The sequence below is a fragment of the Salvelinus fontinalis genome, chromosome 28 (genome assembly GCF_029448725.1).
Source record: "Salvelinus fontinalis isolate EN_2023a chromosome 28, ASM2944872v1, whole genome shotgun sequence".
In the NCBI taxonomy this organism is placed as follows: Eukaryota; Metazoa; Chordata; class Actinopteri; order Salmoniformes; family Salmonidae; genus Salvelinus; species Salvelinus fontinalis.
The window spans coordinates 10,635,371-10,657,936 of record NC_074692.1 but is presented as its reverse complement, the minus strand read 5'-3'; the positions used below and the strand labels follow the sequence as shown (position 1 = coordinate 10,657,936).

Below are 22,566 nucleotides of genomic sequence, written 5' to 3'. Positions count from 1 at the left end.
TTCCCTCATCAATCTACACACATAATGACAAAGCAAAAACAGGTTTTTATAAATGTTTACACATTTATATAAGTATTCAGACCCTTTACTCAGTACTTTGTTGAAGCACCTTTGGCAGCTATTAAAGCATAGAGTCTTCTTGGGTATGACGCTACAAGCTTGGCACACCTGTATTTGGGGAGTTTCTCCCATTCTTCTCTGCAGATCCTCTCAAGCTCTGTCAGGTTGGATGGGGAGCGTTGCTGCACAGCTATTTTCAGGTCTCTCCAGAGATGTTCAATCGGGTTCAAGTCCGGGCTCTGGCTGGGCCACTGAAGGACAGTCAGAGACTTGTCCCAAATCCACTCCTGCATTGTCTTGGCTGTGTGCTTAGGGTCGCTGTCCTGTTGGAAGGTGAACCTTCACCCCAGTCTGAGGTCCTGAGCGCTCTGGAGTAGGTTTTCATCCAGGATCTCTCTGTACTTTGCTCCGTTCCTCTTTCCCTCGATTCTGACTGGTCTCCCTGTTCCTGCCTCTGAAAAACATCCCCACAGCATGATGCTGACACCACCATGTTTCACTGTAAGGATGGTGCAAGGTTTCCTGCTGATGTGACACTTGGCATTCAGGCCAAAGTGTTCAATCTTTGTTTCATCAGACCAGAGAATCTTGTTTCTCATGGTCTGAGAGTCCTTTAGGTGCCTTTTGGCAAACTCCAAGTGGGTTGTCATGTGCCTTTTACTAAGGAGTGGCTTCCGTCTGGCCACTCAACCATAAAAGCCTGATTGGTGGAGTGCTGCAGAGATGGTTGTCCTTCTGGAAGGTTCTCCCATCTCCACAGAGAAACTCTGGAGCTCTGTCACAGTGACCATCGGGTTCTTGGTCACCTCCCTGACCAAGGCCCTTCTCCCCGATTCCTGGTGGTTCCAAACTTCTTCCATTTAAGAATGATGGGGGCCACTGTGTTTTGGGGACCTCCAATGCTGCAGATTTTTTTTGGTAACCTTCCCTAGATCTGTGCCTTGACACAATCCTGTCTTGGAGCTCTATGGACAATTCATGGCTTGGTTTTTGCCCGGACATGCACTGTCAACTGTGGGACGTTCTATAGACAGGTGTGTGCCTCCAAATCATGTCCAATCATTTGAATTTACCACACAGGACATCACAAGGATGATCAATGGAATCAGGATGCACCTGTGCTCAATTTGGAGTCTCATAGCAAAGGGTCTGAATACTTATGTAAATAAGGAATTTCTGGTTTTTATTTGTAATAAATTTGCACCATTATTTTTCTCCTGTTTTTGCTTTGTCATTATGGTGTATTGTGTGTATATTGATGAGGAATTATTCTTATTAAATCCATTTTAGAATAAGGCTGTAACGTAACAGAATGTGGAAAATGTGTCTGAATACTTTCCGAATACACTGTATGTACTTTGGTACAAGCTATTTAACAATAAGATGGATTGATTTCCTTTCATGCAAGTATTTATTTGCTGACTTTTGGTCAGAACAATAGGGTTTTATGTTTTCATTCATAGGCTATGTCACTGTATGCCATCGCATGCAGACAAATCCCACAGCCTCATGAGATTAATTAGACAGGCTAATCCTCTGGGTATTGCTCTGATGTCAAGGGTTGAGCAATCTGTTTTATTTTCCTCTCCACAGGCGTTCTCTGCCTTCTTCTACACTCATGTCTTCCTGCAGCGCACCACTGGCATCACTGTAACATCCCCCACTCTACTGGATGGAGCCACCCACACTGTCTGCAACATGAGCTATCAGGAAGTACTGTACTGCTGGGCTCAGCTGACTGACTCAGACTATTCTTATGGTTTTCTTGCTCTAAAGCACATTCTCTTTTTCTCACATTTTCTCAAAACACTTAGAAAAAAAGGTGCTATCTAGAACCTAAAAGGGTTATTCGGCTGTCCCCATAGGAGAAACCTTTGAAGAACCCTGGTTCCAGATAAAATGCTTTTGGTTCCAGGTAGAACCCTTTTGTGTTCCATGTAGAACCCTTTCCACAGAGGGTTTTACATGGAACCCAAAAGGGTTCTTCATGGAAACAAAAAGGGCTCTTCCTGGAAGCAAAAAGGGTCCTACATGGAAGCAAAAAGTGTTATCCTATGGGGACAGTCGAAGAACCCTTTTGGAGGCCTTTTTTTCTAAGCGTGTACAGTGAATCTCGTATTACAGCAACTGAGTCAAATAGCATGAGAGGGTGGATGTTCTCCCAAATGTTGAATGCTGGGAAGAAAATATCTACGTAGGCTGTGAGAGTGAGCCTTAATTATGTTACCTGGAGGGTAGCAGGCACTGCACAGGATTATCAACTGAGTGAAAGGAGATCTAATAGTCAGGGAATTTAATTCCATTACCGGCATTTTGGATGTTTTCTGAGCACTTATGAAAATGCCCTGTTGATGTGTGTATCAAGGGAGGCAGGTGGGAGGAGCTATTGTAATGGCTGGAATTTTGTATTATTATATCAAATGGCTCCCGAGTGGCACAGCGGTTTAAGGCACTGCATCTCAGTACTAGAGGCGTCACTACAGACACCCTGGTTGGAATCCAGGCTGTATCACAACCGGCCGTGATTGGGGGTCCCATAGGGCGGTGCACAATTGGCCCAGCGGCGTCCGGGTTTAGCCCGGTGTAGGCTGTCATTGTCTGTAAGAAATTGTTCTAAACTGACTTGCCTAGTTAAATAAAGGTTACATTTAAAATATATATATATATGAACTACAACTTTAGACAAATTATTTTATTTTAAAGAAACAATACAACTAAGAATGTGTGTGTGTGTATCCGTCAGTTACGTTGGGGGCGGCAGGTAGCCTAGTGGTTAGAGCATTGGGCCAGTCACCGAAAGGTTGCTAGAGCGAATCCCCGCGCTGACAAGATAAAAATCTGTTGTTCTGCCCCTGAACAAGGCAGTTAGCTCACTGTTCCTAGGCCGTCATTGTAAATAAGAACTTGTTCTTAACTGACTTGTCTAGTTAAATAAAGGTTAAATTAAAAATATTGGGGAGAGCTGTGAGGTGTTTATTATATGAGATGGGAGTTCCATGCAATCATGTCATGTATAATACTGTACATTTAATTTAATTTGTTGTCTGGAATGGAATCAATGGAAACAAAATGTTTAACTCTGTTCCATAGATTCCAGTACAGCCTTTACAAAGATCCCATCCTCTTATTGCTCCTCTCACCAGCAAGTGAAGAGAGGAATACTAAGAATTCTATGAAATTAACATTGTCATCTTTTTCTAACGCCCCTCCACATAAACAGATGCTAGAGAAGGCCCCAGACCAGAAGGGTCGTCTACAGGATTACTGTGCAGCCTCTGTCTTTATCCAGGTCCTCATGCTCCAAGGCTATGGCTTTGATGAGCTCTCCTTCCCTCGGATCTCTTTTCAGAGAAAGGTGAGCAGCAAAGTAAACCTTATGAATGTTTGACTCTATTTCAATTAGGGATGCACGATATATCGGTGAACAAATCGCAATCGGCCGATATTAGCTAAAAATGCCAACATCGGTATCAGCAGATGTCTAGTTTAACGCCAGACGTGCAAAACCTATGTCAAAGCTGACGTGCATACTTATATAACGAAGGTAAATGACTAACGACGCCACGTAAAATGTTGCGCTATATTGCAACACAGCATTCCAACATAGCCCACAATGTCTGCTGTGTGGATCGAGCAGTCAACAAGTCAAGCAGTCATTTGAAAGAGTAACACAAGTTCAGCGAAACAACTCAAAGACGAAATCCATTAATTGCCCTTGACAATCAACCGTTCTCTGTCGTGGGTGATGTTGGCTTTCACCGACTGGTCGAGCACCGGTTAACACGTGCGCTATTTTTCCGATGTTGCCCTACTGGGGTTACACAGTAATAGAGTACATACTGTAATGAAACAGGCAGGGAGCAGGTCTCGAACCCTCAACCTTCTAGCCCGAGGTCCGGCGCGCTATCGACTGTACCGCAAAAGCATGCTCGTGCGCCAGAGTCGATTTCCGCTATTATAAACCCAGGGTCATTATACTACTCCCTCCTTTCAAAGAGCTCGTCCTCGCGCTAGCTTGCGACTCTACGTCTTACAGGAACGCGCTCACCGGCCAAGCACACGCACTGTCGTGGATGCAAGGTCCGAGCACTTCTGACACCAGTGTAATGAAACGGCAGGGAGCAGGTCTCGAACCTTCGACCTTCTAGCCCGAGGTCCGGCGCGCTATCGACTGTGCCGCAAAAGCATGCTCGAACGGTAGTCTATTTCCGCGATTATAAACCCAGGGTCGTTACAATACGATGGCACGCGTTTGGGTCTGTGTGTAACAGTATAACTTGCAGAGCAAGGGGAACCACTACTTCTAAGTTTCAGAGCAAGTGACGTAACCGACTGAAAGGCTGCTAGCGCGCACCACCGCTAACTAACTAGCCATTTCACATCCGTTACATGTGCATATCAAAAAAGATACAGTAGCACTGTCAAAGCTGTACCAAAAAGTCAGCAAGCACTGGCCACGAACGATGTGTTTACAATACCGCGTTAGTAATTAAGCATAATTTGTTCGACCGCAACTTCTGGGGTATCTAGCTTTAGCTTGGTACCTAGCTAGCACCAATACAACCAGCCTGAAAACAATGACCAGTAAAAACTGCAGTCATTTTCATTATTCTTAGCAAGGATTTAGAAATCCTTGTAAGTATTATCTAGGTTGCCACTTGTACGAAAATTAAACTTCAGTTAATTAAGATAAATAGCTAGCCAGCTACTTAACTCTGTTGCCCAAAGCTAACGTTATAAGCAGCCAGTTAGCTTAATCTGGCTAGTGAGGATCGACCCGACCGGGCTATGTGTTGTGAAGCTAGCCACAATAAGGATTAGGGACAATAGTGGAATTTGCAGTTTGCCTTCAAAATAAAAATGTGTCATTGACAGTGATGCAAATGAATACAAATAGTAGAATTATGGCATACTTTTATTTTTGTGGGAAGAACATTGTTTGCATCCATGAGCTAGCTAGCTTTTTTTTAATGACCAGCACTGTAGGTGCACGAGACAACTTTACCAGCATCATAGCATACGTATCGATGAATCGTTGTGACATGAAATACGAGTGATAGTGTAATAAATGTGTAATAACTACTTTTAAAATTAATGAACGCATTAAAGTATTATGTGACGTGGAGTCATATTCAGGTCCTGATTGGTCAACAAGCTGATTTGACACGTCAAATAGTGTTATTTGACACATCAAATAGTGGTATTTGACACGTCAAATAGTGTTAAATAGTATATTTTTTGACATGCAAAGACCCAAACGGCGTTCCTTAGAAATCCTGGTTGAGAATGAAACGACTGAACAAATGAACAACGAAACAGCATAGCAAGTAAGTGAAAGAAATATGTTTTGATTATGTTTCACTGGTAATGGGGACATTTTTTTTTTTTTATTTTTTTTTTACCTTTATTTAACTAGGCAAGTCAGTTAAGAACAAATTCTTATTTTCAATGACGGCCTAGGAACAGTGGGTTAACTGCCTGTTCAGGGGCAGAACGACAGATTTGTACCTTGTCAGCTCGGGGATTTGAACTTGCAACCTTCCGGTTACTAGTCCAACGCTCTAACCACTAGGCTACGCTGCCGCCCCACATACATAAATGGCAACAAGATAACTTTTTGGTCTGTGTGGTGCGTGTGTAACCTTTATTTAACTAGGCAAGTCAGTTAAGAACAAATTCTTATTTACAATGACGGACTACCCTGGCCAAACCCGGACGACGCTCTCCCAATCACGGCCGGATGTGATACATCCTGGATTCGAACCAGGGACTGTAGGGATGCCTCTTGCACTGAGATGCAGTGCCTTAGACCGCTGCGTCCATGTGTGTGTGTTAACAATTTAACTGTACTAGAATGCTTAAAAGGCCGCAAAATTTTTAAATATCGGATATCGGTATCAGTCAAAAATGTCATATTGGTGCATCACTAATTTCAATGCGATAAAAGCTAGTTCCATATAGATGTTTAATGTACCCCTTGACTACTGTATAGAATTTGGAGTTCAGTTATGATTTGTTTTTCTTATTTTGTGCAGGCAGGAGACACCTCAATTGGCTGGGCCCTGGGTTACATGCTGAGTCTGAGCAGTCTGTTGCCAGGGGAGAGCATGGGACTGAGGAAGGCTCTGCGCCCCGAGGCCTGGGCTGGTCTCATCTTCCTCTTTGTCTTCCTCATCCTCATTGTGTCTGTATTTCTTCTACTGAAGACCTGCCAAAAGAAGGACAGTGACGGCCTCATCTAAGGTCTTCAAAGCACCATTTGATTACTGTTCTTCCCAATCAGAATCATGCACTTATCAGTCCTAGAGTTTGTCATTCCAATGTCACATTTTTTAGAGGAGGCTACAGGAGAAAAGTATATCCAAATTTACAAAGAGATATTTCATTTGAAGTCAGATGTATTGTTGACCATTTATACTACATTTTGTACAAGTTTTTGACATTTGGTAATGTTTAAGTGATTTAATGTCATGTACTGTAATTCCAAACCATTCTATCTCGAGTACATGTTTTATAATCAAGGAAACTGAGGATAGATTTGTAGTAGCCTATATGCAGGTATGTGAGAGGTAAAATTTAAGTGCTATATAAGCATTTCCGTTTAACCTCACATATACCGGAGTATATTACAATGCTGTAATGCAAGTGAGCCATCTGAATTCATGAATTGTTTTTTTTGTGCGGTTGTTAGACTGTGTTAACTCAGGACTCTGTTGTTTGTGTGTGTCATTCTTTGCTAGCATGTCATAACATTTTAAATGAGTTACATTTATTGCTTTTTCCTTGTTGATAATCTGTCATTTTGACAGACCGTACCAAAGCAAGACTAAAAAGAAAAGGAAACCAAAATAATAAAAATCTATGAAAACCACAACCTATTATGTATTATCTGGCTGATGTGACCTCAATTAGTAGTCTTGGTGGTCATATCAATGTTATGACATTGCGGTGACAGCTAAACATTTTGCTTTATTAAAATGCTTTTTTTTATTGGAAAATCACTTCATAGAGCCCTTGAGACTTAGATAGTCTTGTTCATGTCCCTGTTGACTGTTCCTAATTCATGTTGTATTCTTGAATCCGGGTTCCAATATGTAATTCTATGGAGAAGCGGAAATAATTGCGTTTCGGGTTGTTTGTGCACATCGGCCTCTTTACTGGGTGCACTGCTTACAGGAATCGTGCGTAATTAGCTAAAAATAAAGTATCGAACTTGTAGTCATTCGTTTACGAATATATTGTATTATTAGCCCTATGTTTATTTAATTAAACGTTTGTGTAGTTATATCGTACACAATTGAAAATGTTTGCGGGCCTACCTGAGCTTGGGATATCCAATGGCGAGGATCTAAAAGAAACACTGACTAACTGCACAGAGCCTCTGAAAGCCATTGACCAGTTTCAGGTAAGCTAAGTAGCTTTAGCTAACAACAGCTAAACATGATGATACTAGCGGATCGACAAAGTGGTTCAAGCTTTGCGTTGTGTTCATTATTGACGATAATTATAATTTAAGTGGGTAGTTAACGTACCGCTGTCATTTAAACAACGTTAGTCCAATAGTCTTGCACTAAAATAGCCTTACGTTACTCCTACTATATTTCAAGTATTCTATTTGTAGGCGAATTGGCTCTAGCTGCCAAATACTCTACTAAACGAGAATCGATTCTCAATTGCGGTATGGTTCTAGAAACATAAAGCCCTCTACTTTCATAGCCGGTTTTAACACCGTTGCAGCCAACATAATGTTTCAGTGACAACAAAGCAAAGGCAGTATAGCATCTGGATAAGAGCGTCTGCTAAATGACTTAAATGTAAATGTAATAAAGATAGGTGGGTTAGCTGACCTCACAAAAACACTTCAATGGGGCAGAAGTCCGCGAGTAGTTGTGATTCTGGATGGCCAGATAACGTTAGCTACCAACAATGAAACGGCCATGTAGGGACTCGTTTCATCTTGTTCATGATGCCATGTCTTGTTTTGAGATATTTCATGTCAATGTTAATATGTAAAAAAATCCAATAGCTAGCTAACCAGCAACTGTAACGATGTATTTGAGAGACACGTGCTCATTGTGCAGATGTAAACTATATTTCGTCTCATGTTTTTTTTTTTTACATGTGAACAATCTAAACCAGTCCCATAGTTGCAAAATAAAATATTCCTCAACTGCTTGCAGTCGACTCCCATTTCTGGGTCTCAAGCTTCGATTCCGCTAGGTATTGACTACGATTCAGTATTTTTGCAATGGAGGAAACTTTGCCTTAGTCGACTACGAGAACACAAACTTGCATCTTTCACAGCAAAGAAAGGGCAAGAGAGGGCAGGGTTGCCAGGTCCAGTGTTGTCAATTTAGCGACCTTGTTGCTATATTTAGCGAGTATTCAGACCCCTCTAGCGAGACATTTTCAAAAAAGCGACTAGCGACTTTTTCTGGTGTTATTGGAGACTGACGTGAAAGCACGTTATGTTCTTACTCTTCTCAACGAGCAGCAGTTGCTTCCGTGGGCCCCACCTTACCCCCCGTCCCGGGAGGACAAAACACACATCACGACATTTGAGACCACACTACATAAAGAGAGACCTAAGACGACAACAAAGCATGGCAGCAAAACATGACAACACAGCATGGTAGCAACACAACATGATAACAACTTGGAAGTAACACAACATGGCAGCAGCACAAACCAGGGTACACACATTATTGGGCACAGACAACAGCACAAAGGGAAAGAAGGTAGAGACAACAATACATCACGCAAAGCAGCCATAACTGTCAGTAAGAATGTCCATGATTGAATGAAGAGATTGAGATAAAACTTTCCAGTTCGAGTGTTTGTTGCAGCTCGTTCCAGTTGCTAGCTGCAGCGAACTGAAAAGAGGAGCGACCCAGGGACGTGTGTGCTTTGGGGATCTTTAACAGAATGTGACTGGCAGAACGGGTGTTGTTTGTGGAGAATGAGGGCTGCAGTAGATATCTCAGATAGGGGCGGGTGAGGCCTAAGAGGGTTTTATTAACATCAACCTGTGGGTCTTGCGATGGGTATACAGAGATGACCAGTTACAGAGGAGTATAGAGTGCAGTGATGTGTCCTATAAGAAGCATTGGTGGCAAATCTGATGGCCGAATGGTAAAGAACATCTAGCCGCTCAAGAGCACCCTTACCTGCCGATCTATAAATTATGTCTCTGTAATCTAGCATGGGTAGGATGGTAATCTGAATCAGGGTTAGTTTGGCAGCTGGGGTGAAAGAGGAGCGATTACGATAGAGGAAACCAAGTCTAGATTTAACTTTAGCCTGCAGCTTTGATATGGACAGTGTACTGGACAGTGTACCGCCTAGCCATACTCCCAACTACTTGTATGATGTGACGACCTCAAGCTCTAAACCCTCAGAGGTAGTAATCACACCTGTGGGGAGAGGGACATTCTTCTTACCAAACAACATGACCTTTGTTTTGGAGGTGTTCAGAACAAGGTTAAGGGCAGAGAAAGCTTGTTGGACACTATGAAAGCTTTGTTGTAGAGCATTTAACAAAAAATCAGGGGAGGGGCCAACTGAGTATAAGACTGTATTATCTGTGTATAAATGGATGAGAGCTTCCTACTGAGCTATGTTGTTGATGTAAATTGAGGAGCATGGGGCCTAGGATCGAGCCTTGGGGACAGGCAGTGGCTGAGACAGCAGATGTTCTGACTTTATACACTGCACTCTTTGAGAGAGGTAGTTAGCAAACCAGGCCAAAGACCTCTCAGAGACACCAATACTCCTATATACTTGCAGTGAAGCCGCTTAACAACTACACCACACCAGTCATCCAACAGTCTCCCATTCAGAGTGACACACAGAAGCATCCAGGGTCAACGCCCTGCTCAAGGGCACGTCGACAGATCTCCCACAAGGCCAAAAAAACAGGGACGCGAACCTTCCAAGACCCCCCCTCATAGCTGTCCCTCAACCATCCGAGACCCCTCCACAGTCACCCCCCCCCAGAAAAAAATGAAAGAAAATAATAAAAAGTCAAATTAATTCCATTCCCCATCCCCAAGAAACCCCCTCAATGCACCAAGAAAATGAAATCATGAGAAAAAAGACCACGACGGACCCTCCACCTCCAAATCGATCCCGTTCCAGAGTACAGGCCTCGGTGTAACGCTCATTCGTTCGACGATTAACGGGAATCCGATCATCACCCCTGATGAGACAAAACCGCGACTCATCAGTGAAGAGCACTTTTTGCCAGTCCTGTCTGGTCCAGCGACAGTGGGTTTGTGCCCATAGGCGATGTTGTTGCAGGTGATGTCTGGTGAGGACCTGCCTCACAACAGGGCTACAAGCTTTCAGTCCAGCCTCTCTCAGCCTATTGTGGACAGTCTGAGCACTGATGGAGGGATTGTGTGTTCCTGGTATAACTCGGGCAGTTGTTGTTGCCATCCTGTACCTGTCCCGCAGGTGTGATGTTCGGATGTACCGATCCTGTGCAGGTGTTGTTACACGTGGTCTGCCACTGCGAGGACGATCAGCTGTCCGTCCTGTCTCCCTTTAGCGCTGTCTTGGGCGTCTCACAGTCTTAACGACCGTTCCACAGGTGCATGTTCATTAATTGTTTATGGTTCATTGAACAAGCATGGGAAACAGTGTTTAAACCCTTTACAATGAAGATCTGTGAATTTATTTGGATTTTTATGATTTATCTTTGAAAGACAAGGTCCTTACTTTTTTTGCTGAGTTCATTTAATGAAGCTGCCAGTTGAGGACTTGTGAGGTGTCTGTTTCTCAAACTAGACACTCTAATGTACTTGTCCTCTTGCTCAGTTGTGCACCGGGGCCTCCCACTCCTCTTTCTATTCTGGTTAGAGCCAGTTTGCGCTGTTCTGTGAAGGGAGTAGTACACAGCATTGTATGAGATCTTCAGTTTCTTGGCAATTTCTCGCATGGAATAGCCTTCATTTCTCAGAACAAGAGTAGACTGTAAAGTTTCAGAAGATAGTTCTTTGTTTCTGGCCATTGTGAGCCTGAAATCAAACCCGCAAATGCCGATGCTCCAGATACTCAACTAGTCAAAAGAAGGCCAGTTTTATTGCTTCTTTAACCAGGACAACAGTTTTCAGCTTTGCTAACATAATTGCAAAAGGGTTTTCTAATGATCAATTAGCCTTTTAAAATGATATACTTGGATTAGCTAACACAACATGCCATTGGAACACAGGAGTGATGGTTGCTGATAATAGGCCTCTGTACGTCTATGTAGATATTCCATTTAATAATAAGCCCTTTCCAGCTACAATAGTCATTTACAACATTAACAATGTCTACACTGTATTTCTGATCAATTTTATGTTATTTTAGTGGACAAAAAATTGCTAGTGTGTACGGTAGTGTGTGTGTATATAAATAAGGTCCTACAGTTGATTCACGTCAACTCAATTCACAGTAGTTCACGTCACCCCGCTCCTCCGCTCTCTCCACTGGCTTCCAGTTGAAGCTCGCATCCGCTACAAGACCATGGTGCTTGCCTACGGAGCTGTGAGGGGAACGGCACCTCCGTACCTTCAGGCTCTGATCAGGCTCTACACCCAAACAAGGGCACTGCGTTGATCCACCTCTGGCCTGCTCGCCTCCCTACCTCTGAGGAAGTACAGCTCCCGCTCAGCCCAGTCAAAACTGTTCGTTGCTCTGGCACCCCAATGGTGGAACAAACTCCCCCACGACGCCAGGTCAGCGGAGTCAATCACCACCTTCCGGAAACACCTGAAACACCACCTCTTTAAGGAATACCTAGGATAGGATAAAGTAATCCTTCTAACCCCCCCCCCCTTAAAAGAGTTAGATGCACTATTGTAAAGTGGTTGTTCCACTGGATATCATAAGGTGAATGCACCAATTTGTAAGTCGCTCTGGATAAGAGCGTCTGCTAAATGACTTAAATGTAATGTAAATGTAGTTGATAGCAAAATCCAAGCCTTGAGGTCGAAGGAATTGTCTGTAGAGCTCCGCGACAGGATTGTGTCGAGGCACAGATCTGGGGAAGGTACCAAAACATGTCTGCAGCATTGAAGCTCCCAAGAACACAGTGGCCTCCATTTTTCTTAAATGGAAGAAGTTTGGAACCACACATCCTCATCCTAGTGCTGGCCACCCTGCTGAACTGAGCAATCAGGGGAGAAGAGCCTTGGTCAGGGAAGTGACCAAGAACCCGATGGTCACTGTGACAGAGCTCCAGAGTTTCTCTGTGGAGATGGGAGAACCTTCCAGAAGGACAACCATCTCTGCAGCACTCCACCAATCAGTCCTTTATGGTAGAGTGGCCAGACGGAAGCCACTCATCAGTATAAGGCACATGACAGCCCGCTTGGAGTTTGCCAAAAGAGATCTAAAGGAATCTCAGACCATGAGAAACAAGATTCTCTGGTCTGATGAAACCAAGATTCAACTCTTTGGCCTGAATGCCAAGCGTCACGTCTGGAGAAAACCCGCACCATCCTTACGGTGAAGCATGGTGGTGGTTGCATCATGCTGTGGGGGACGTTTTTCAGCGACAGGGACTGGGAGACTAGTCAGGATCGAGGGAAAGATAAACGGAGCAAAGTACAGAGAGATCCTTGATGAAAACCTGCTCAGGACCTCAGCTTGGGTCAAAGGTTCACCTTCAAACAGGACAACGACCCTAAGCACACAGCCAAGAAAACTAAGGGGTTGCTTCGGAAAAAGTCTCTGACTGTCCTTCAGTGGCCCAGCCAGATCCCGGACTTACACCCGATCGAACATCTCTGGAGAGACCTGAACATAACTGTTCAGCGACGCTCCCCATCCAACCTGACAGAGCTTGAGAGGATCTGAGAGAAGAATGGGAGAAACTCCTCATACAGGTGTGCAAAGCTTGTAGCGTCATACTCAAGAAGACTTGAGGCTGTAATTGCTGCCAAAGGTGCTTCAACAAAGTACTGAGTAAAGGGTCTGAATTCTTTATCTCAATGTAATGTGTGTGTGTATATATATATTTATATTTGAATAATTTTTTATTGAGAAATGCAATGGTCGCAGCAGTGCAACTTAGAAATAGCCCATAAAACGTCACCCCGACCAATACATTTTCACCCACGACTTTGTTTTCAAAGTAGCCCAATTTGACAGAAAATAACCTGGCTAGCTAGCTATGTGCTAACAACAAAGGTAGCTAGCTAACTTTAGCTAATGTTATTTGAATGACGAGACCTATGCTCACTAACCACTTGCCACTTAACTCCTAATAATTGTTACTAATTAACACAACATTTAGATTGATCCACTTTCCCTACTTAGCAACCTCCCTGAGTATAAATTACAATAAAATATCACTGCTTTGATTTATCAAATGAATAACACCACTATTTCAGTGCATTGATTATTATCTTACCGCCGGTCTGATAATGTGTTCTTTGCAGACAGAAAATGGCATTTTGTTGCCAACTCTTCAGTCAGCTCTTCCCTTCCTGGACCTTCACGGGACTCCTCGGTTGGAGTTTCACCAGTCTGTCTTTGATGAGCTTCGTGACAAGTTGATGGAGCGAGTCGCCACTATCGCGGAGGGCAAGGATGAGGAACGGTGCGTTATCTCTTTACATATGTATAGCTGGCTAATAGTTAGCTCGTAAACACCAGGTCTGTATAGCGAAATCATCAGTTTAAACCGTTGTACATGTTAGACATGATTGAGTGTTTGTGTGTTCCACCTCCCTCTACAGTTATGGGAAACTTGAAGAGCTTCTAGAGAAGAGTTTTCCGCTGGTGAAGATGCCTTCCATTCAGCCAGTGGTCATGCAGGTTCTGAAACATCTTCCAAAGGCAAGTCTCTGTCTTCCCACCATACTTTTAGTGAATGCACCTCATTAACCCGCAAGACAGATCTTTTCTATTTATAGTTGTTTGCACCTGCCATTGGCCATGTTTTCTTTCTTCAAAACACTGTGATCCTACCACAGCTCAGTATTTGAAATGTATTTCCTGACTGACTTGCTATGAACAGGTTCCAGAGAAAAAGCTGAAGCTTGTAATGGCTGATAAGGAACTGTATAAGGTCTGTGCTGTTGAGGTGAAGAGGCAGATCTGGCAGGACAACCAGGCTCTCTTCGGGGATGAGGTTTCGCCCCTGCTCAAGCAGTATATTGTGGAGAAGGAGGCAGCACTTTTCAGCAGTGATCTCTCTATTTTGCACAACTTCTTCAGCCCCTCCCCCAAAGCAAGACGCCAAGGAGAGGTGAGCCACCCCAGTACATCTGGACCTTTTCATTGCCTTTTGATTCCCAATAGATTTTGTTCACATTCCAGTAAGGATTTGTTTTGATTAGGGCCAGGGGCCCGTTATAAAAATAGTTTTTACTAGTCAATCAACCTTTTGTCTATGAACTCCGAAGAGAGTTGGGTGTGTTTGAGGTGTGGTGGAAATTCTAACAGAGTGAGAGAGACTTGGTCATTCCTTCAAACAATCTTCTTTATTCAGTATCGATTAATTATTGCAATAATGAGGCTGGTTGAACCCCCCCCACCACCACCCTTGAGTGTTGGACCGAGTAACCTAACCTTTACACAAATGCACAGTACTATATATAGCTGACTCTAACAATACTCAGCCATGGTTGGTTCAACCCCACTCATGCAGACCAAGGAGCATCATAAGCCACTCTGGGTTCATCCTGTTATCTGCACGTGGGTTGTTGTCTTAACCCCACCTTGGCTTAGTTTCCCAGATGCAAGAATGATTTAGAGACAATGAGGAATTGTTCTAAACTCCTTCTGGCTATCTCGGTTACACCCACCACATCTTGTCTATGTAATGCGGTCTTTAACTCATTTGTCAGCTCAAGCCATCTCTAGTGACCATACGCCCAGATTAGCTGCAGGGAACTAGAGTGGAACCCATGAAAACACAGACACTAACAGCACAGAAATGTCTTCCTATTCCTTAAGTATTAATTGCTAACTATTAATATCAAATCAGGTAAATATGTCATTTTTCTCTGAGGCTAACCCTTTTTCTGTTTCATGTACAGGTAGTCTTGAAGTTGACCCAGATGATTGGGAAGAATGTGAAATTGTATGACATGGTACTTCAGTTCCTGCGAACCCTCTTCCTGCGTACGCGTAACGTCCACTACTGCACCTTGCGTGCAGAGCTGCTCATGTCCCTCCATGACCTGGACATCAGTGAGATCTGTTCAGTAGATCCCTGCCATAAGGTATGCTCACTTCCTAGGAAAGAGACAGTGCAACTGATCTGAGTTGCCTTCTTCTGTAGGCCAACTGAAACCGAAATAGTATTGATTTAAAATGTATGCAAATACAGTGGTGAATGTTCTGCATGCTGATGCAGAGTGCCGTATTTATGTCTATCTTGGCAGTTCACCTGGTGCTTGGATGCCTGTATCCGTGAGAAGTTTGTGGATGCCAAGCGAGCCCGGGAATTGCAAGGTTTTCTGGATGGAGTGAAGAAAGGACAGGAGCAAGTACTTGGGTGAGAAAAGAAGAGTGGAGGAAATGTGATTGAACATGGCTTATGATTGTAGGATTCATAAAAAGATGTGACAAATGTTGTGGGTCTTATTGCTTTCCAGGGACCTGTCCATGATCCTGTGTGACCCATTTGCCTGTAACACCCTGGTTTTGAGTACGGTCCGAAACTTGCAAGAATTGCTCAGCCAGGACGCTCTACCCAGAGTAAGACATTCAATGTTGTCTTATGTTCTTTCTATCCATTTCTATATTCTGTCAAAGCTATGGGGAAACCTACTGCCACTACTGAAGAGAGATATTTCTGTGGGAATTAACAGGACAGTCCAGACCTGATGCTGCTGCTCAGAATGCTGTCTCTTGGTCAAGGGGCTTGGGATATGATTGACAGCCAAGTCTTTAAAGAGCCCAGATTGGTATGCATTCACTTCTTGTTTCCACTAGTATTATTATATAATCATGTGTTTTTCTTCAGTGAGTTTACGAGTCTGTAATGTATTTCTTATGAGCTACACAGTAACAATAGTTTGACTCAGAGCTGGAAAACAACCTCTTTACAATTACCACTGCTAGATGGGGTCGATGTGACATAACCAGCCAGGGGAGAGACTCATCATATTTGATTACTTCCCTCTCAGGAACTGGAGGTTGTAACCCGTTTTCTACCAGCCATGTTGTCAGTAGTTGTGGACGACTACACCTTCACTGTAGAACAGAAGCTCCCCAGTGAGGAGAAGACCTCCCTCGCTTACCCCACAGCCCTGCCTGATGCCTTCAACAAGTAACCACTGGGATGGGCTGTCACACAGGGGATGGGGTTAGAATGGAACATGTTACTTTGGTAGACTTTTTTTTTTTTTTCTTGGGGTGGATCAGCTTAATATTGCGGAAAGAATGTTGCTTCCAATGTAATTGTCTGCATCATTTCCAATCCCCCATATTTTTTGGGGTAAATATATATATCCATACACGCATGCATACATATATACATACACATACCTATATAGACATACATACTTTTTTAAAGAATATACCTTTATTATTATTCCCCGCAACCCTACCACCGCTCCCCCAATTGGAGTAAACTAATAAACACTTCTGCTTTTACCTTCAATTTATACATCTTATACGTATTTTACAGACACAGACTACTTTATAATAGTTCTCTCTTGTTTGTTCTTAGTCCTTCCTCTATTTCTGTTGTCCATCCAATTTTATTTGGCACTTTGGTAGACTTTGTATGGCTCTAATGAAATGTTTTATAAAAATATAGAATGTAAAACACATCGTATTGATATTCAAAAGTATACATGTTTTTATTAATTTTATTTAACCTTTTATTTAACTAGGAAAGTCAGTTAAGAACAAATTCTTATTTACAATGACAGCCTAGGAACAGTGGGTTAACTGCCTTGTTCAGGGGCAGAACGACAAATTTATTTTTTTCCTTGTCAGCTCGTGGTTTCTATCTAGCAACATTTTGGTTACTGGCCCAACGCTCTAACCACTAGGCTACCTGCCGTCCCCATGTGAATTTAAATTGTCAATATTATGTGCGGTGTACATGAGAGCTTTCTGTTTAATGGGTTTCAATGAGAAGTCTCTGATTTAAAGTGAGTTCTCCTCTGCCCTAGGTACCTGCAGGAGAACAGGGTGGCATGTGAGATAGGTCTGTATTACACACTCCACATTGCCAAGCAGAGGAACAAGAATGCCTTACAACGGTTACTTCCCGCTTTGGGTAGGTTCTGCACTTGTTTTGCCACAAGTTAATAGAAGGAAAGAAATGCTGTTAGTGTATTGTTGTTATCCTGGCTCTCAACATTCGTTTTTTAATTTAACTGCAGTGGAGACCCACAATGAAATGGCCTTTGGAGACATCTTCCTGCACCTCCTGACAGGGCACCTCACCTTGCTCTCTGATGAGTTTGGGACTGAAGAGTTCTGCTCTGCCGTGTTTGATGCTTTTCTCCTCGCCTCTTTCTCCAGGTCGGTCTTGTCATGGGACGTACAGGAGATTACTGCAAATATTGCATTTGAAACCGAAAGAAATCTTACTGCACATTTATGAAATCTGTGACATTGAAGTAGAATACTGTACTCACAATACGCAACAAAAAAAACAAGCTATAGATTTCTCAATAATGGCTGATGCCAAAAAGTCTTTTGACCGTCTTGAATGCTCTTTTCTATTCAAACATTGGAAGCTTTCAACTTTTCATCTGAAAAAACACATTTTATTAAAAAATATATATAAATGTCCTAAAGTGAAAATATACATGAAGTAATACATTATCTGATGGAATTGCTTTAGAAAGGAGCACAATACAGGGATGTCCTCCCTCCTGTTTTCACTGGCAATTGAACCGCTGGTAGAAAGAATTAGACAGGACCCAAACATAACCGGTAAACATTCATATAAATTATATTGCAGAATGTCTACTGACCAGTATTGAAAACTCAATGCCCCCTTTTCAAAAAATATTTGCAGAATACAGAAAAAATCTCAGGATATAAAATGAACGTGGGAAAAAAATGAGATGGCAATAGGAAAAAAATTACTTAAGATCTACAGTAATCCTTTAAGTATACCACACAAAAAAAAAATCTTAGGATCCTTAATGAGTGACAACAAAGTATATGAACTTTATTCCATTATTCAACAATATGAAAGCAGATCTAATTAAATGGAATAATCTTCCCATAAATCTTACAGGTAGAATAAACGTCTTTAGAATGGCATGACTGCCAAAGTTTAATTTTCTTTATTTTCGGTAATACTAATTACCCCACTGAAGACATGTCATAAGACTTTACAGTGCAGTTGGAAAGTATTCAGATCCCTTGTCTTTTCCCACATTTTTGTTAAGTTACAGCCTTATTGTAAAATTGATCATTTAAAAAAATCTTCAATCTACACACAATACCCCATAATGACAAAGGGAAAATTGACTATTATACATTTTTTGCAAATGTATGAAACATTTAAAAACTGACATAACATTTACATAAGTATTCAGACCCTTTACTCAATACTTTGTTGAAGCACCTTTTGGCAGCGATTACAGCCTCAAGTCTTCTTGGGTATGACGCTACAAGACTGTATTTGGGGAGTTTCTCCCATTCTTCTCTGCAGATCCTCTCAAGCTCTGTCAGGTTGGATGGGGAGCGTCGCTGCACAGCTATTTTCAGGTCCGGGCTCTGGCTGGGCCACTCAAGGACATTCAGAGATTTGTCCCAAAGCCACTCCTGCGTTGACTTTGCTGTGTGCTTAGGGTCGTTGTCCTGTTGGAAGGTGAACCTTCACCTTTGCTCCATTCATCTTTCCCTCGATCCTGACTAGTCTCCCAGTCCCTGCCGCTGAAAAACATCCCCACAGCATGATGCTGTCACCATCAGGTTTCAGGATTATTCCAGATGTGACACTTGGCATTCAGGCAAAATAGTTCAATCTTGGTTTCATCAGATCAGAGGATCTTGTTTCTTATGGTCTGGCCACATCCATCTGGCCACATTACCATAAAGGCCTGATTGGTGGAGTACTGCAGAGATGGTTGTCTTTCTAGAAGAATCCACAGAGGAGCTCTGTCAGAGCGACCATCGGGTTCCCTTTTTACATATTTTGTTACATTACAGACTAATTTTAATATTGATTAAATAAATAAAAATGTTATCAATCTACACACAATACACCATAATGACAACGCAAAAACAGATGTATTTTTTGTGTGCAACTTTATACAAAATGCATCCTGTTCCATTGATCATCCTTGATGTTTTTACAACTTGATTAAGAGTCCACTTGTAGTAAATTCAAATGATTGGACATGACTTGGAAAGGCACACCTGTCTATATAAGGTCCCACAGTGGATGTCAGAGCAAAAACCAAGCCATGAGGTTGATAGAATTGTCCAACTTCAACTGCATGTATAGTTGAAGGCAGAAGTTTACATACACCTTAGCCAAATACATTTAAACTCAGTTTTTCACAATTCCTGACATTTAATCCATGTAAAAATTCCCTGTTTTAGGTCAGTTTGGATCACCACTTCATTTTAAGAATGTGAAATGTCAGAATAATAGTAGATAGGATTTATTTCAGCTTTTATTTCTTTCATCACATTCCCAGTGGGTCAGAAGTTTACATACACTCAGTTAGTATTTGGTAGCATTGCCTTTAAATTGTTTAACTTGGGTCAAACGTGTTGGGTAGCCTTCCACACGCTTCCCACAATAAGATGAGTGAATTTTGGCCCATTCCTCCTGACAGAGCTGGTTTGTAGGCCTCCTTGCTCGCACACGCTTTTTCAGTTCTCCCCACACATTGTCTATAGGATTGAGGCCAGGGCTTTGTGATGGCCATTCCAATACCTCATTGTCCATTTGGAAGACCCATTTGCGGCCAAGCTTTAACTTCCTGCAGCAAAGCACCCACACAACATGATGCTGCCACCTCGTGCTTCACGGTTGGGATGCTGTTCTTCGGCTTGCAAGCCTCCCCCTTTTTCCTCCAAACATAATGATGGTCATTATGGACAAAAAGTTATATATTTTTTCATCAGACCAGAGGACATTTCTCCAAAAAGTACAATCTTTGTCCCGATGTGCAGTTGCAAACCGTAGTCTGGCTTCTTTATGGCGGTTTTGGAGCAGTGGCTTCTTCCTTACTGAGCGGCCTTTAAGGTTATGTCGATATAGGACTCGTTTTACTGTGGATATAGATACTTTTGTACCTGTTTCCTCCAGCATCTTCACAGGGTCCTTTGCTGTTGTTTTGGGATTGATTTGCACTTTTCGCATCAAAGTACGTTCATCTCTAGGAGACAGAGCAGTATGACGGCTGCGTGGTTCCATGGTGTTTATACTTGCGTACTATTGTTTGTACAGCTGAACGGCGTTTTGGAAATTGCTCCCAATGATGAACCAGACTTGTGGAGGTCTACCATTGTGGAGGTCTTGGCTGATTTCTTTTGATTTTCCAATGGTGTCAAGCAAAGAGGCACTGCGTTTGAAGGTAGGCCTTGAAATACATCCACAGGTACACCTCCAATTGACTCAAATTATGTCAATTGGCCTATCAGAAGCTTCTAAAGCCGTGACATCATTTTCTGGAATTTTCCAAGCTGTTTAAAGGAACAGTCAACTTAGTGTATGTAACTTCTGACCCACTGGAATTGTGATACAGTGAAATAATCTGTCTGTAAACAATTGTTGGAAAAATGACTTGTCATGCACAAAGTAGATGTGGCCTGCTGGAGGTCATTTTGCAGGGCTCTGGCAGTGCACCTCCTTGTACAAAGGCGGAGGTAGCGGTCCTGCTGCTGGGTTGTTGCCCTCCTACGGCCTCCTCCACGTCTCCTGATGTACTGGCCTGTCTCCTGGTAGTGCCTCCATGCTCTGGACACTACGCTGACAGACACAGCCAACCTTTTTGCTACAGCTCGCATTGATGTGCCATCCTGGATGAACTGCACTACCTGAGCCACTTGTGTGGGTTGTAGACTCCGTATCATGCTACCACTAGAGTGAGAGCACCGCCAGCATTCAAAAGTGACCAAAACATCAGCCAGGAAGCATAGGAACTGAGAAGTGGTCTGTGGTCACCACCTGCAGAATCAGTCCTTTATTGGGGATGTCTTGCTAATTGCCTATAATTTCCACCTTTTGTCTATTCCATTTGCACAACAGCATGTGAAATTTATTGTCAATCAGTGTTGCTTCCTAATTGGACAGTTTGATTTCACAGAAGTGTGATTGACTTGGAGTTACATTGTGTTGTTTAAGTGTTCCCTTTATTTTTTTGAGCAGTGTATATATAAATGAATGAATACAGTACTTCCTATACAAATTGTTACATATTTTGCCTTATCTCATGAAACCCATAACTCCCTGACATATATTTTTGTGTATTCCAGTAAAGAGAATGTCCACAGACACACCCTACGCCTGTTGCTTCACCTTCACCACAAAGTTTTGCCATCTTGTGTGGAGACCTTACTGAAAACCCTGGAACCCCCAAAACAGGTGGGCAAGCTGCCCTTTATTCTTTTTTTGTAGCTTGAAACAGGTTCCGAACAATGCATGTAATTGAGACATCTGAATAGCTTAATCATGCATTTTCCGCATGAGAACATTATATTAACCTCATAAGCTCAGTGATTGAGGTTAGATTCATATTTCTAGTATGTGGCTCACACTAGGTGTTGTGTATTTTTATTCATTTTTTACTCCACCTGTGGCTTATACTGTAACTAAAGTCATATTTTTTCTGGTTATGTCACAAAGTCAGGGACATAGGAAACTCCTGGCCCTATGACATAGCTACTGTATTTCCATATTCCTCATTCTCTGTGCTTGTCTGGTGTCCATAGAGCAGTGACCAGGTGAAGGAGTTGTACACCCAGCTGACGGAGAAACTGGAGGCCCAAAAGAAGAGTCCTGCCCAGCCAGACGAAGCCCCCTCTCTAGACCTGGGGCTCCATCCTGTTACAGTGCCCACTACAGCCTCCACTCCAACCACACCACTTTGAGAGAGGAGGAGGTAGGACGCATCGAAAGAAACAAACCCAGTGGTTTGAAAAAAGGACGCTCATATTACATGTAGAATTGAGGTCGGCTCCAGAAACCATTAAAAAAAAAAAACGGCATAATGAACAGTACAATATGCAATTTCCTCTATGGTTACTATGTTCAAGGTTTAGTTTGTTTTCTAATGCTCGGTTATTTTTTTAAAGGTATTTTTTAAGGAGTGGGCCAGTCCCACTCCTTTTGTAATTTTTGTTGCTTTATTGAAGAGATGGTATTCTCTATTTTTAAGCCGTCTTCCAGCTTTACAAATGTAGTTCGGTGGCAATTATTACTTTTATTAATATGTGGTCTTGCTTAATTATTGTTCAAAGTATGTTTTAATGTACTGTAGCTAACTATCTAGACTGAATGTCAATGTATGTAGGCCTACTGTTGTTTGGTTTGTGTCAGTGGTGAAACAAGCTGTAAATAAAATAGTTATTTAGAAA

At 42.4% G+C, this 22,566-nt stretch overlaps 2 protein-coding genes across 2 annotated transcripts in view; both read left to right on the top strand.

Moving 5' to 3' along the window:
* LOC129826120 (ectonucleoside triphosphate diphosphohydrolase 2-like) overlaps nucleotides 1-7,282 on the top strand; it is a 13,994-nt gene extending 6,712 nt beyond the window's left edge. Inside the window, exons 7-9 of the mRNA XM_055886474.1 lie at nucleotides 1,654-1,773; nucleotides 3,281-3,415; nucleotides 6,096-7,282. Coding sequence (XP_055742449.1) covers nucleotides 1,654-1,773; nucleotides 3,281-3,415; nucleotides 6,096-6,302 — 462 coding nt within the window. The 3' untranslated portion in view covers nucleotides 6,303-7,282. The remainder of the gene's footprint in view (nucleotides 1-1,653; nucleotides 1,774-3,280; nucleotides 3,416-6,095) is intronic.
* LOC129826119 (negative elongation factor B-like) lies at nucleotides 7,206-22,566 on the top strand. The gene is made up of 13 exons (XM_055886473.1): nucleotides 7,206-7,465; nucleotides 13,488-13,648; nucleotides 13,788-13,887; nucleotides 14,069-14,299; nucleotides 15,093-15,278; nucleotides 15,441-15,553; nucleotides 15,654-15,756; nucleotides 15,870-15,965; nucleotides 16,188-16,330; nucleotides 17,184-17,290; nucleotides 17,397-17,538; nucleotides 21,466-21,574; nucleotides 21,922-22,566. The coding sequence occupies exons 1-13, from the start codon at nucleotides 7,364-7,366 to the stop codon at nucleotides 22,078-22,080; spliced, it is 1,752 nt and encodes a 583-aa protein (XP_055742448.1). The 5' UTR covers nucleotides 7,206-7,363; the 3' UTR covers nucleotides 22,081-22,566.